The 15,150-nt window shown below is 25.6% G+C and overlaps 1 protein-coding gene across 2 annotated transcripts; it reads left to right on the top strand.

Annotated features, from left to right (window-relative positions):
• Positions 1-4,405: 4,405 nt before the first annotated feature.
• LOC145849990 (uncharacterized) lies at positions 4,406-14,926 on the top strand. Of its 2 annotated transcripts, none has more exons than XM_082955121.1 (12): positions 4,406-4,544; positions 5,722-5,757; positions 5,822-5,909; positions 8,014-8,132; positions 9,093-9,257; positions 10,707-10,939; positions 11,145-11,208; positions 12,021-12,137; positions 12,452-12,491; positions 12,840-12,896; positions 13,109-14,113; positions 14,535-14,926. In XM_082955121.1, the coding sequence occupies exons 1-12, from the start codon at positions 4,452-4,454 to the stop codon at positions 14,585-14,587; spliced, it is 2,070 nt and encodes a 689-aa protein (XP_082811247.1). In that variant the 5' UTR covers positions 4,406-4,451; the 3' UTR covers positions 14,588-14,926. The 2 variants fall into 2 exon arrangements, with proteins under 2 accessions (XP_082811247.1, XP_082811246.1); XM_082955120.1 differs by having other exon boundaries at positions 10,704-10,939.
• The last annotated feature ends 224 nt before the right edge of the window (positions 14,927-15,150 follow it).

Below are 15,150 nucleotides of genomic sequence, written 5' to 3'. Positions count from 1 at the left end.
CTATTTTATTTACCAACTAATAAATTTTTGAAATAAATTATTCATGATATCTTTTAACTTGTCAATATTTCACAAACAAAATTTAAGTGCTTTTAATAAGAAATAAATAAAAAACTTTGAACAGTATAATATGTTAACTTTAGTGAAGGTACCGATACAATTTTTTTACTGATGCCTGCAAAATCTACATCATTTTAATGACTAAAGGAGAAAGTTAAACAAACTATGTATTTACTATAACGTTTTCCTATTAACATTTTATGTATTTGCACTTATACTACGTAATTGTAGTGTTAGACGTTTGATTGTATAAGTAATTCTGTTTAATTTATTTTTTCAAATGTTTTAATTTATAAATATTTCTTTTTAGTATTATTAAGAGTTTTATAAAACTATTTTCGCTATTGCTCTTGCATTAAACATTTTTTTTTAGTATCTATCATTTAATAATATTTTAAGCTTTTATCATTTATTGTCAAAAGTTTTTTATAATAAGATTTTTAGTAATGGGTGACCAAGTTAAAATCTTTGATTTAATCCTTATTCAAATCAATCCACTGAGGTAAAGAGAAGAGATTACTTATACACATTGTGTTAGTTCAACTATGTTTTCTAGATAGTAATCTTATTTACAAATATTTAGAATTTTAAATGGTATTCACATAACATTAAATACTATCTTATAATGTATATTCTTCAAGATTGGATATTAACTAGTCTGTTTTTTATCCATAATTTCGTCTGAAAAATATACTGCAGACAAACAAAAAGTGTTTTGAACATTGGCCAGTTAAAGGTTTCTCAAAGTGCAAACAGTAAATAGGCAAAAGGGGTGATTAAAAGTACTGAGAAATTCAACCTTAAGGTTTGTGTTATCTGAGCCTACTAAGTGGTTTTTATTTTATGAGGATATGTATAAAAAAAAAACAGTAAAGTTTGCTGAAGTAAAAATTACTGTAACATTTATCAATAGCCAAAACTTGTAATCATACTATTTCTAAAAATCTTCTTTGAGTTTAAGTATGGGTCCTCTGCTATAAAGTATATACACTAATTAATATTCAAAATGCTTTCAAAAAGTATTTTATTACACTTTTTTAATTTATTTTATTGAGATTACCACTCATTCTTGCTTACCCTGCCTAATATTGCAACGATTTTAAAGATTTGTCATTAAGTTTGGGAATCTTAGTTTAGTTAGACTTAAATATAAAAAAGGAATATGTAAGTTATAAGGTTTTGAATTTAAAAACTTAGACCTTATCAAAAAACTAAATTAATGTATTTATTTTTTAATATAACGTTTTTTTTTTGTAATTTAAAAAACCCGGATTTATAAAGTTTTCTAAATAGTTACAACTTTTTAAATGGTTTTTACAAAACTTATCTTAAGGATTAGTTTTAATCTTTATAACATACTAATTTCTATATAAAAATAATTTTCTTTAGATTTAAAAGTACTTAAATTACAAATTTTTAAGTATTCACTTTTTAAAATACTTTATCTTTTTATATCAAACGTTTATTTTTAACCGATAAAGTAAAAAAATTGAAGTTTGTCATCTTAAAAGTTAAAAAAAACTGAAAATTGTTTCAGATTAATATAAACTATATTAAGAAGTTAGTTTATTTTAACTAGAAACTTAAGTTTTAGTTTTTTAATTTAAAAACGGTTTAATTTTTTTTATTTATCGTGCAGGACTGTTGACATGTATAGAATAACTCAATACAGATTTTATTTACCTAGCTAACACGGTTTTTTTAAATATAACTTAGTTCCAATGAAAATTCAAACATAAGGTAATAAAAGTTGACACAGTTGTGTTTAGTTTGAAAACGAGAATAAAAATGTTAATGGTATCATTGACTTTGTTAAAGCTAAAATTAAAAATATAATTTATTTTAAACAACTGATTAAAAAGAAGTTTGAATTCTAAAAGATAGCAATAGCTTTACAACAAAGAACAATTGACTGAATTAAAGTTGACAGCCCTGTCAAAGCAAAATGGCCATAAATAAAACTTTCACTACGTAAACAAAGCGAATTTATTACAAGTGCAATGGATGCTACATAATTTACTAAGCCAAGTCGTATTAAAAGTTTTCTATGTTTGCTATTTAAAAAACAATAAAAAAAAACAGTAAAATAAATCTTAAAAAGCAACGACAAAACATTCAAACACTTAAAAATTGACGCAGCAAAAACATAGGGTAAAAAACTCTGCAAAAACTTTATCTGAGGATGAAATTATTTAGTATTTATTTTTTGTGTTTTATAGTAGCTTTAAAAAATTGCAATAAACAACTAAAAACAAAAAAATTGTATTTAAGTAAAAAATAAGGTTAAAGTATTTGAATTTGAAATATTTATTAAATACAAAATTAGCTTTAAGTCAACAAATAAACTTTAGATTTAATCATTATATGTGATGCGTTTTGTTTTAAATAAGTATTTTACATCATTAAAAAAAATTCTATATTACTTACTTTTATTTTCAAATGCTTAAAAAAAATTATTTTAATTACTTACAAAAAAAATGTTTTAGTTAAAAAAGAAACACTGTTACACTAATTAAACACTTTTTTTGGTAATATAAGTATCGAATAAAAAAAACATATCTTTGTTACATTTTTACAACTGTTTCCTTACTCATTTTTATTAAAATATACTTATTGGTAGAAAAACTGCGGCCCGCGAGCATGTTTTCACATAAATACAATGTAAACTTAATAAGAGAGAATGTAAATCTAACCTGATAATCAAAATACGTTAAAGCTTACATTAGAATAAAAAAAATTCACAAGATATTTATGGTTTGCATCGTAAACTTAAACAAAAAAGTCACACAGACCGCAAAAAATTCATTTTGAAAGTTTGACCAGCGACCATCAAATCCCTGCTGAGGCCAACTTTTTAACTATGCATTAAAAACTTTCTTTTCTTAAGATTTTTTTTTGAAATGAAGTATTTACTAGAAAATAAAACTAGACTTAAATAATGACATAAATACCTTGTAATACTTTTAATTTTTTAAAATTCTTTAAAGTATACTATAGTATAAAATCATTACAACAATTATTTCTGCAAACCGATTTTTGTAATGCAGAGAATCATAAGTTTTTTAAACTATCTAGTTTTATTTTGTATTAACAAACTTTTTTCAACACAGATGTACAGTTATTTAAAATTTTATTAAAACTTATTAAAAGTCTAACTATAAAATATTTTTGTGGCAAAAAAAAGTATTTTAACTCTGAAATTACGCTTTAAAAGTATGAATAGAGGGTTTAAAACTTTTTAAAATTTAGAATAGATCAGGAAAATTTTGCACTACATTTTAATTTAAACAGTTAATTTATTTGACCGTATAACTTTAATTTAGTTTGATATTTTAATACAGTACTTTAATTGTCAAAGCTTAACTGTTTTGTAACATAATAAGAGTACTTTAAAACTCATATTTTTTTAAGTTAAAACATTAATGCTTACTACAAAAAGTGTGTATTGCAAATACTAAAATTAAGCTAACTAAAGTTTAGTGGCAAACAAAATATTTAACTTATTTTAAAACATTATTTTATTGTCTTAATGAGTATTATTGTTTCAAAATCTGTTTGCAACTTAAAATTACTAAATTTTTCATTTTAATATGCTGTTTGATTTGTACTTTCTTTATTGTCAAAAAAAAAATCACAAAACTGTTTAAAAGGTTTTTATAACCTTGTATAATTCCTTTGTAAAAAAAAAGTTTTATCATTTTACAAACAGCTTTAAATTTTATTTAACGTTTGATGAAGAATTAAGTCAGTTTGTAAAGTTTTGAGTATCAAATAAATTTTGAAAATTAAAAACATAGAAACTTTAAGTTTCAAATGGTTTTCGAGTGTTAAATTAAATCTTTAAAACACAAATTATTTAAAATATGGTCTTATGGCGTAGTAGGAGGGGTACTTGTCCCGGACAAGACGTTAAACTGTATCCAAGTAGTGTACGACTCGATAACTAAAATAAAAAGGTTTTTTGTACTTTTGGTTTTTGAAAAAACTTTTTTGTAGAGCGTTTTTTTTTTTTGTTCAATAAATTTTTCTTTGTTTTAATACTAGTTATAATAGGGTTTATGAAAATAAAATACTTAAAAATACTTTTTTGAGTTATTTTGTTAAAGTATTTTCATTTTATTAACAAAACTTTATATTTTATATAGTTTATTGTCAAAGAGTATTTTATAAAAAATACTATTTAAGTTAAATAGTTTTAAAAGTATGTATTATATAGGGCGAACTTGAAAACTTTCGTTAGTTATTTAAAAAGCTATATCTATGGTTGAATGCACATACTTACCTATACTTATGCATAGTTAACAAAATAGTAAAAACAAGTTTTCTGAATTTTCATACAAATTATACAAGTTGATATTTTATAAATGGTCATATAAAATCGTTCAATCATTATGACATTTGCACCACCAGTAAAGACAAAGCTTTCTAGCCGTTTAGCAAAAAGCTCATGGACTCCGTTAAGCAACCCAACATCAAATAACCAAGTAAGTAATTTATCTTGTACTTTTTTAATTATGATCTGCTTAATAAAACTATATTAAAAGTGACAAAGTTTAGAGGATAATTGTAATTTAAAAAATATTATAAAAAAATTCTTTAAAGTTTAGCTTGAACATTAGTTTCATTTTTATTGATACAGATATGTTTGTTCAACTTCTAATTTTACTCATATATAATGTTTTTCATAAGTATAGTTACAGGGTTGCCAAAAAACCTGGAAACCTGAAATTGAGAATTTAAACAAAAAAACCTGAAATTTGAGAAAATTTGAAAAAAACCTGCGATATTAAACAAAAATCACTGAACAACCTGAAAAATCTTAAACTTGTTTATAATTTTTACATGTTAAGTAAAAACAAATGAATTGTTTGAAGGTAGTCTACCTTATTTTATAATAGAGATTGGAAATGTTGTATATTACGATCTACATGTAATAAAACTGGTTTAAAAATCATACAAAAAATGTCTCAATTCTTTTACGAAAACAAAAACAACAGATACAGAGATCTTTCATTTATTATATAAATATTTTCAATTCTTATTCAATAGAGTATTTATTGTTGTAATGGAAATAGTCTGACTTATGCTTTTTCTCATAAAAAACTAAGTTTAAAGTCTTGAGATACAGAGCTTGCTGATCACTAATTTTTAAACAAAAATTGAAAAACAAAAATTTTTCAAACATTTAGTTGAGGGTTAAATAAGTAATATAAAAACAGAACAGTATGGAAATGATAAACTCTAAAGTTTTATATATGTAATAACTTAAATTTAAACTTTTTGTTTTAGATTTAACATCATTTATAAATACTTTTTACGAGACTGTTAAACTAACAAAAACTTTTGTTAATTGTTACTTTTTGTGTGTATTTTTTGAAATAAACAACAAATTTATTTCAAGCTTAAAGATAAACAGTTTATAAAAATTTAAAAGATAAACTTGAAATTTTCTTTTTAAATATAAATTTATGCATTATAACATTTAAAAATATACATTTATCGATATGCATATAAAATAAACGTTTATTATTTGTTTAAATGATATATTTAATGCATTTAAGGGACTCTTTTAAATAAGTTTTTTAAATGACTATCAATAAATTTTTAGAGTGATTATTTTTCTTAAAACTTTTTTTTAAATAGCATATACTTTTTTGAAAGGTTTTTGAAGAAAGGAGAGAAATAATGAAAAAATGGGTTAGTTTATAACTTATTTTTATTATTCAGATATGCATGGTCTTAATAATTTTAATCTGTTCAGTTTTCAAAATGGCAAGACGGACAGAAAAGAATTGTTGTTGGTGACATTGTACAAAGCTTATCACAAAAACACTTGTATGAATTGCATGGTTGGTAAACTTTTATTAACTTGATTATTTTTTTTTAACTTAAGCTCTATTTGAATTCTCAGATTTAAATTCACATAATTGAATATTTGTTGCTTTTAAGAGATTTGAAAAAAAAACTGGAATCCTGAAAAAACATATTTTGAATTTATTTTATTATAACTACATTTAAACAGTGTTACAGTATCTTTTCAATATTTCTTTATAATTTGAAACTGTTTTTGACCTTAAATTTAGTTTTATATTAAAAACGTTCAAAAATACTTCTCCAGTGCATCCTTGACTACTTGGTTTTCTAATCTTTGATGATAGCTTAAATCAATGTTTTCACTTTAAAACTGATATAAGTCAAATTTTTAAAGTGTGATTATGTTTTAGTTAGATTAATTTAAACTTTATTGCAGTTTTGTTTTGTTTATTATTTTCTTAAACTATCTAGTTAAAAAAAAGTACATTAAGACCATAGGGTAAGGCTCTTTTTAAAACATTATTTTTTTGTTTTTTTATCATAAAAATTTAATTTTGTTTTTTAAATAATGCAAGAACATTTCCTGAATGTTTGAGGTACTTATCTTAAAAAACGTAGGAAAAGATTTAGTGATTTCTTGTAATTTGCCGTTTTAGTTGTATGCATTGCATAATATTTAAGAGGATTTCAAAAACAATGTTTTGTTCTTATCCGGCATACAGAAAACTACAGAAAAGCTTGCCCAAAATGGTCAGGTTAACAAGTATGAACTCAGTACACACTGTACTTGTAAAAACCTAGAAAAAAATCATAAATCTTGAAAAAAAATTCAAAAAACCTTTGGCAATCCTTTTTTAAATAGTTTCTTGTTCATATTTGTAGTACAGTGCTTATTCACTTATCCGGACTTCACTTATCCGGACAGTTTAAGTTGGAAGAAAATTCAAAAAAAAATTGCACCAACCATTAAAAACAAACTAGAAGTTTGTAAAATTGTAAAAAACAATGTGCCAAAGTCTTTTATGATCAAGAAGTTCAGTATAGGCAGGTCTACTTTGTACAACATTTAAAAAAATGAAGAAAATTTTATTAAGTTTAAAGCAGAAAAGAAGGAGCTGGGATTAATTCAAGCTACAAAATCTAACAAAAAAGGAGAGGGAGGCTGGTTTGAAAAGTTGGACAGCACCCTTTATATCTGGTTTTGTCAGGAACGTGAGAAGGGTAGTCCAATAACTGGTCAAATACTCTTAGAAAATGCCTCTGAACTACATCGTTTAATTTACGGTGAACATTCTAGGTCATTTCTAGCAAACATTGTTCAAATTCATATTATTATATAAAAAATAGATTTTTTGTACTTATCCGGAATTTTGGTTATCAGGACATGTTTACAGAAAAATCCTGCCCAACGTGTCCGGATAAGTGAATTAACACTGTAGCTTCAAAGTGGAAGTATTTTTGATATTAATTTATTAACTGTAGTTAAATCTAAAGTTTAATTTTTATTTTTAAGCTTAATTAAGTTGTTTGTTTTATTTTTTAAGATAGTGGTCTGATAAAAAATATATTAAAACCTGTACTACTTTGATATTTTCTGTTTATATTTTTCAAAGACTTAAAAAAAAGTATGTCTAAGTTGTTCTGTAAGTGATAACTTGTTTTAATGAAACCATTTCTGCGTTAAGTTTTGAAATAATAAATCATGCATGTTGTTAAGGTACATCTTATTACTTTAAACATTTTCAAAGGTCCTTCTAGCAAAAACTCTTTTTAAATTTTAATGTAAATTTCTAATATAATCTATGTTTCAAACTCTAGTAATTAGCATTTGTTGTACAATGTTAGTTAATATTAATTAGTTTAACTAACATTGTTTTTTAGGCTTAAGTTCAATGCTTATGAGTTCTTTAAAGTCAAGAAAGTATTATTTTAAATTAAAAAAAATATTTCTTTATAACCATAAATAGATGCTATGTTATTAAATATTTCTAAAGTAAATTATGTCAATTAATAGATTAAACTTTATTTTTTGATTTTTTAAATAATGTGTGCAAAATATTATACTTTAACTTATAGATATTTTTTAGTTTGCAAATTCATTTTGATGAAGTTATTTTTTTAAGACTTTTCTTTTCACAGAAAATTTGAACAACAAATTTCCCCAAGAAAAATTTGACTTCACTAAGCGGCTGCCCCGTGTTTTGTCTTTATATTTGTTCTCTTTTCTTGATCCAAGAACTCTTTGTAGATGTGCTCAGGTTAGTTTTTATATTAGGTGTATTTATTATAGTAGTTAACTTGTATATTTTTACTTGTATTTAATGAAATAGTACTAGAGTTTTTATTAATAATTATTAAAAGGATTTTACTTTTGGAAAATCGACTTGTAGTGCTGTTCATATTTTATGCACAGCAAAATGCTGTAAGTCAATAAAGTTTATCTGTACAATAACATTTTAATTTATTACTAAAAAAATAAAGACTTGTTTGATACAGAAATAAAACTTCAGACTACTTACAATGCAATATTTTAAATTTAGATATTATCTACACAAAAAATATTATGTATCACACACGTAACATTTTAGATCTTCCTTAGATACATTAGACATAGTAACTAATTTGTATTTGTTAAGTTTTTCTATGTTATAAAATACTTATTTATGTTTTTCGATAGGTTTCTTTTTTATGTTTTAAAAGCAAATGTAAATAAAAATAAGTGCATATATTAATATTTTACTTTTTTGTAATAACATTTTTTAATTATATATTTGTATAATATTTTGTTCAATTCACACACTGTAACATTTTTTAGCAATTATATAAATTTATTTTTATTTAAGTTTTTACTTATCAATTGTATTATTTTTTATTGATAAACTTCAAAGAATTACTGCTAAATATTTCAGAAATTAAAACTGTGTATTTTATTAAACTAGTAGCAATATTTCGTTTATCTTCAACAAAGCTGAGATGCTTTTACCATCAGAATGCTGCGATGATGGTCTTACAGTGCAGTCTAGTATTTTATTTAGTGAACTAGAGTTTTACATAAAAAAGTTATTAGTATGCAGTGTACTATTGCACATGTGTAAAGTTTTCACATACATTGAATGAAGTTTCTTGATTTTATCTTTGCTTTTATCAGAACTTTTATAGTGCAATTTACAAAAGCTGTTGTTTTTTTTGTCTAATATAAATCAGTTGTATATTTTTAGGTGTCATGGTATTGGAATTATCTCACAGAGCTGGACAGTTTATGGCGACCAAAGTGCTTGAAATTCGGCTGGTATCCTACATATCAACCATCGCCATATGAAGAGAAAATATGGAAACGTTTTTACGTAAAAACTGTGCACGATCTAAACTACGCAAAACCAAAAGTATGCTTTTAAAGTTCATTTATAAAAAACAGGTGGGGATACTAGAGTTTTTAAATACCAATTCAGTAAGAAACACATTCTACGTTTAAAATTTATTCGCATGACGACGTTTCGACTTTCAATAAGTCATTATCAACAAATTACTGTGCAAAAATAAATAAATTTAGTGATAAACAACTAAGTATACAAAAAAAATTTTTTCTAAGTGATACATTATATAAAAATTTTATAAATTAAGATTATAAACTCTAATAAAATAACATTTTACATAAGTACTAACAAATTGTTAAACTAATATATATCAAACTAATCAAAAATTCTTAATGTATGGGTAATACCCGGTTTAATTAATTGTTTATTTAAAATTGGATTATAGCGTTTAATTAGTAGAGCTTCACTTACCAGGGTCTCAAATTTATTTCTACATTCTTTCAAAATTCCAAAATTATTAGCAGTTATTTTTTCATTTTTACAAACATTACAATTGCTAATATGGTCCGATACCGATGTTTTGCCCTTTAAATGTTCTTTAATTCTAAATTTACTTTAGTAATAAAGATAAGACACCCCATGAATTAAAATCAAACGTGGTCTATGAGTATAAATGCTCTTATGATAAGAGTATCCAATATATTGGATTCACTTCACGACCATTAGTAGAAAGAATTAAAGAACATTTAAAGGGCAAAACATCGGTATCGGACCATATTAGCAATTGTAATGTTTGTAAAAATGAAAAAATAACCGCTAATAATTTTGGAATTTTGAAAGAATGTAGAAATAAATTTGAGACCCTGGTAAGTGAAGCTCTACTAATTAAACGCTATAATCCAATTTTAAATAAACAATTAATTAAACCGGGTATTACCCATACATTAAGAATTTTTGATTAGTTTGATATATATTAGTTTAACAATTTGTTAGTACTTATGTAAAATGTTATTTTATTAGAGTTTATAATCTTAATTTATAAAATTTTTATATAATGTATCACTTAGAAAAATTTTTTTTTGTATACTTAGTTGTTTATCACTAAATTTATTTATTTTTGCACAGTAATTTGTTGATAATGACTTATTGAAAGTCGAAACGTCGTCATGCGAATAAATTTTAAACGTAGAATGTGTTTTTTACTGAATTGTCATTTATAAAAATTAAACTTTCGAGTATTAAAATGTCTGCTACTGAAATACTAATTGTTATAGTATCAAAAACAAAAAATAATACAACGGTTAAAGTACTCTGAAGTATAACAATAACATGTAAAAAGTAGTTTATAAGTTGTACAAATTTTTGCAGCAATCAAATGCTGTTAAACTAATAACTAAATTTCACAATTAATACTTATTTTTTTTTTGGAACAAAATTAAAAAAATTATAACTATATTTATAAACACAACTTAAGCATCACTTTATAAAAAAACAATTAACTATTGTTTTCGAAAGCAGCCAAAGACGTTAGAAGGTTCGAGGCCGGTGAGCGCCAGAAGTGACCATTCATTCTCAAGTGCTACTTTGACTGCCAGAAGTTTGAACGAAACAACCCAGCTGACCCTCAACCGATCCACCATGTCGGGAGTGAAGCGAGGCCCCCTAGTTCCCACCACCAGAAGGATTCCACCCGCCAAGTGGGAGCCTCCGCCGTGGAAGGGATCTGACCCCAACCCCGTGGATACTGTGAGGTAGTGTTTTGTTGAAAAAAATAATTTGAGGAAATTTATTGAAATTTCCCATTTAATTCTCTGACTCTCTTTTTATGTATACTATATTGTTTTCTTATTGTTGATTTGTTTATGTCCTCTAAATTTGTTAGAATTTAAAAGTGAATCTTTTATCTAGAAATTCAAATACTTTTAGTTTAAAAATATAATGTTGTTTGTATAATAGGTTTAATGTTTTGGATAACAAATCGAAATATGCTGGAAAATCGAAAAGAAGCACTTCAGCCTTGGTTTGTTTTTTGTTATCATGTTTAATTTTCAAAGCAAGTATACACATAACTTTTAAGATACTACTCAGTAGAATTACGTATATTAAATTATTTTGAAAAGATTAATCAAAATAACGTTTTAAATAAATAAAGAGTCTTGTTCAATACCTTTTATAATTAGAGTAAGCACATAAGTACTATAGTCCTTACTCAAGTCAAAAAATTTGAAACCTGGAAAAACCTTGAATTTGAGAAATTTTGTAAAAAGATACCTGGATAAACCTGAAATTTGGAACAAAAATCACTAAAATACCTAGAATTTTAAACAATTTTTACATGTTAAGTAGAAAAATTTTGATTTGACACAAAAAATCTACCATATAAATAATTTTTTTTAATCAAAAGAAAACATTTGAAGTAGCTTTACAGTATCTTTTCAATTTTTTATACTTTTTTACAAAGTTATTTACCTTAAACTTAACTTTAAACTAAAATTAGACCCGAAAATGTTTACTTTTATAAAACCTGGAGGAATATTTAAAAAACTGGAGAAAATTTGCCGAAAACATTTGGCAACCCTGCTTACTGTAGTATGATAGTATATTATAGTATAAGTATATTGCTTTAATTATCTACGCCAGAAATAGTTTACTCGATACTTTTGATTTTAATTGAATGAATACTAATTAACTTAAACTTTTCGATATAAAACTAAAATTTGTCTTTGGAGACAGGTTGAAACTATCTACTTTTAACTATTTTCAAATTTGAATGCAAAATTTAAGCCTAAATGTATAAAACTTAAGCTTTTATTTACAACATGCATATTACAGAACACTGCAAGATCATTAAACACTGGAAGACCAAAGTCTTCAGCAAGGTCTACGAGATCTAAAAAGAAATCTACAAAGTTTAATGAGTCTTTAGATTGTGACGTCATTAACAAAAATGTTAGTTTTTTTTTTTTGTTGCTATTAAGTTTATAATCTTAACATTTATAAGGTATACAAATGAGCAAAATGTTTTTGATATTTTTACAAAGGTTTTCATTTAATTAAAGCATAAGGTATAGTACGTGATTCTAATCAAAAAATAAACCGTTAAGTAAAGTTCGTTATCACACGATAATTTTTTATTCAAAAGATATGATACTTTTAATCTCTTAAAAGTTAACTAGTTATTTAATAAATTGTATACAATGTATTTTTTTTAATGATGGTGGGTTGTTACATGTTCAATTTTAAATAGTTGTATTTTCTTGTAGATGGACTCAAGTAGAAGTATTAAGACGAGCTCTAAGAAAGGTTACGTTAAATAATTATAAATAGTAGTGTAGGTAATTAGTATACTTATTAAGTTAGTTTTTCTTTTAATATTAATTTTTATCACTGTAATGAAGACGAATTCTGTCAGTCTTAAAAAAGTTTCACTATTAGTGATTATAACCTGAGAAATAATAGGTTCATGCTTATATTTACTTTGAATAATATTGTTTGATACTACTTTAGATTAAAGTTTAAAAAGCAGTACTAAAAAAACATCCAATACAATTATCTTTAAGTGCTTAATTCATTTTAAAACTAACTGCAAACTAGCTTTATATACTTCACTACTAATTAGTTATTTTCAAAAAAGTAAAATTCCTACTGCAGGTAGTGTCGGTGACCCATTTGAAGATCACGGAATATCAAGGCTATCAATTGACTCAGGTAATATTACTTTCTATTTACTAACTTGCCTGCTAAAAACTAAACAAGCAACTTTTGCTATCTTGTCTAGACATAAATTGTAAAAGTTTATTGGTATATCTCTGCCTTAGCTTCATTTTATTAACATTACTTTCTTTCGCTTTGCATTGAATTGAGTCATTGTTAGAGTAGACTTCATCACAATAACGCTCTTTTTAAATTGCTTGTTGTAGGCAAACGACCTCAGCCGGTTGTAAAACTCGAAAGGCCGGTACGCAGCCCCAACGCAACCTTAAAGGAAAGCTCCATTGAAGAAGAAACAGCGGAAAGCGTAAAAAGCTCAGTGAAATCTGCAAAATCTTCAAAAGTTTCCAGGCAAAGCTCTGCTATAGAAAAGGGTGAGAGCAGCCAAAGCTCAGTGAAATCTGCTTCTGTCAAGTCGGTGAATGTTTCCAGACGCAGCTCTATTGCCAGCAACGCCAAATCGTCGATCGTGCAGAAGTTGATGGAAAAAGAGGCTTCGTTGAGGAGTGTCGGAGCGGAAAGCGTCAAAGGCTCAGTAAAAAGCGAAAGTGCATCGGCTTTGGAAGTAGAAAGTTCAGTTGAGCTCAAAAATGACTCGGTTGATAACGAAAATGCTTCGGTGAAAAGTGAAAAAAATTCGGTCAAAAGTGCTAACATTTCCATTAAAAGTGGAATAGCCTCAATTAAAAATGACTATGATAAAAATGAAAGTGTTTTTATGGATAACGAACAAGCTTCGGTAAAAAGTGAAAAAAATTCAGTTAAAAGCGGACTAGCTTCTAAAATAGATAAAAGTGAATCTGTTAAAGACGCTAGTATTTCACTTGAAAATGACCAGGTTTCAGTAAAAAGTGAAAAGAATTCACTTAAAAGTGCTGAAATTTCCATTAAAAGTGCAGTAGCTTCAGTTAAAGATGACTACAACGAACATGAAAGTGTTTCTATAGTAAACGACGACGCTTCGATAAAAAGCGATAAAGTTTCAATTAGGAGTGAAAAAAACTCAGTCAAAGGCGATGAAGCAAATGAAGAAGACAAGTTTTCAGTAAAAAGTTCCGGACTTAAGGCCAGTGTCGCCGGCTCACATCGAAGTTCCGTGAGCGGAAAACAACGGATAGTCGAGGATGATGACGACGATGACGTCATTGAGGAAGAAATTGCCGGTGACGTCAGCGCGGTTTCGTCGCACGTCGCAGTTGATGAGTCGATTTCAAGTAAGTTCGAATTATTTAAAAAAATTTAAACGTTAATAATAAATATTATGATAAACTTTACAAATATTTGCTTACAAGTGCTAGCTTTTCACGTTTAGAATGCTTGCAATGGCTTAATACTAATTTTATTAATTTTTCTTTTGACTTCAAAACAAATAAGATATGTAGTTTTGTTGCAAGTTAATTTATAGATATTCTGACACATATAAAAACTTTAAAAATATACTATTAGTGTTAGTTTCGGTTAGATTAGTGTAGAATAATTTATTAATATTTTAATAAATGTAGTTTAATACATTTTCTCTACCTATATTTTTAAATCTTATAAAATAGTTAACTGGAAGTTGCACAACTTTAGTTTAAAAATTAAAGCAACCTAGCTGTAAAAGTCAAAGTTCTACTAACTGTATTTTTTGTGAAGATCTGCACGGAAGAGGCTGGAAGGTTCAAGCGTCGGATGACGAGGACTTTTAACCAATAATCTTGTTTTAATGCTTCTTTGAAATTTGCGTTTGTGTAACTTGCATATGTAAACAATGATCGTTGTCGTAATGGCATGTTATGACTTGAATTTATTTAGTTGCATTTTTCATCAACAGTATAAAATTTTTTTGTAATGCCTTTGCGCTGATAACTTGAATTATGTTTCTTTAACTGTGTTAAATTTAAACTTATTAATCGTGTTTTGTTATAACGTTGCGAGATTTATGTATTTAATTTTTAGAATATAGTATAGAACTTTTTCATATATTTTTTTTCTGAAGCTATACACAGTGTTGGTTTTTTTTTACTTTATTATTTAAACTGGTCGCTTTTAAAAACAATCCGTTTTATTTTTTCTTGTAAATCAAGTTGTGTTTTTTATCCATATTTAGTAACTTTTTTTTGTTGTGTTATGCACTTCTTTTAATCTTCAGATTAAAATTAATTTTTGAATAAATTTTTGTGATTGTGGAGTTACTAATTACAAAAGAATTTTATATATACTTTACTATGTGTTTTTTACGCTAAGTTAAGTTTCAAGTAAAGCTTTTTTT

The sequence above is a fragment of the Thalia democratica genome, chromosome 2 (genome assembly GCF_965202585.1).
Source record: "Thalia democratica chromosome 2, ktThaDemo2.hap1.1, whole genome shotgun sequence".
NCBI classification, from domain to species: domain Eukaryota; kingdom Metazoa; phylum Chordata; class Thaliacea; order Salpida; family Salpidae; genus Thalia; species Thalia democratica.
Note: the sequence above shows the minus strand (reverse complement) of the source record. Positions and strands in the feature narration are given on the sequence as shown.

What these genes read in the sequence shown, in the direction of transcription:
- LOC145849990 (XM_082955120.1), top strand. Translation starts at nt 4,452, where the DNA reads ATGACATTTGCACCACCAGTAAAGACAAAGCTTTCTAGCCGTTTAGCA. An exon ending in TAAACTACGCAAAACCAAAA is followed by an intron (nt 9,258 to 10,703) that starts GTATGCTTTTAA and finishes TGTTTTCGAAAG; the next exon opens with CAGCCAAAGACGTTAGAAGG. An exon ending in AACCCCGTGGATACTGTGAG is followed by an intron (nt 10,940 to 11,144) that starts GTAGTGTTTTGT and finishes TTTGTATAATAG; the next exon opens with GTTTAATGTTTTGGATAACA.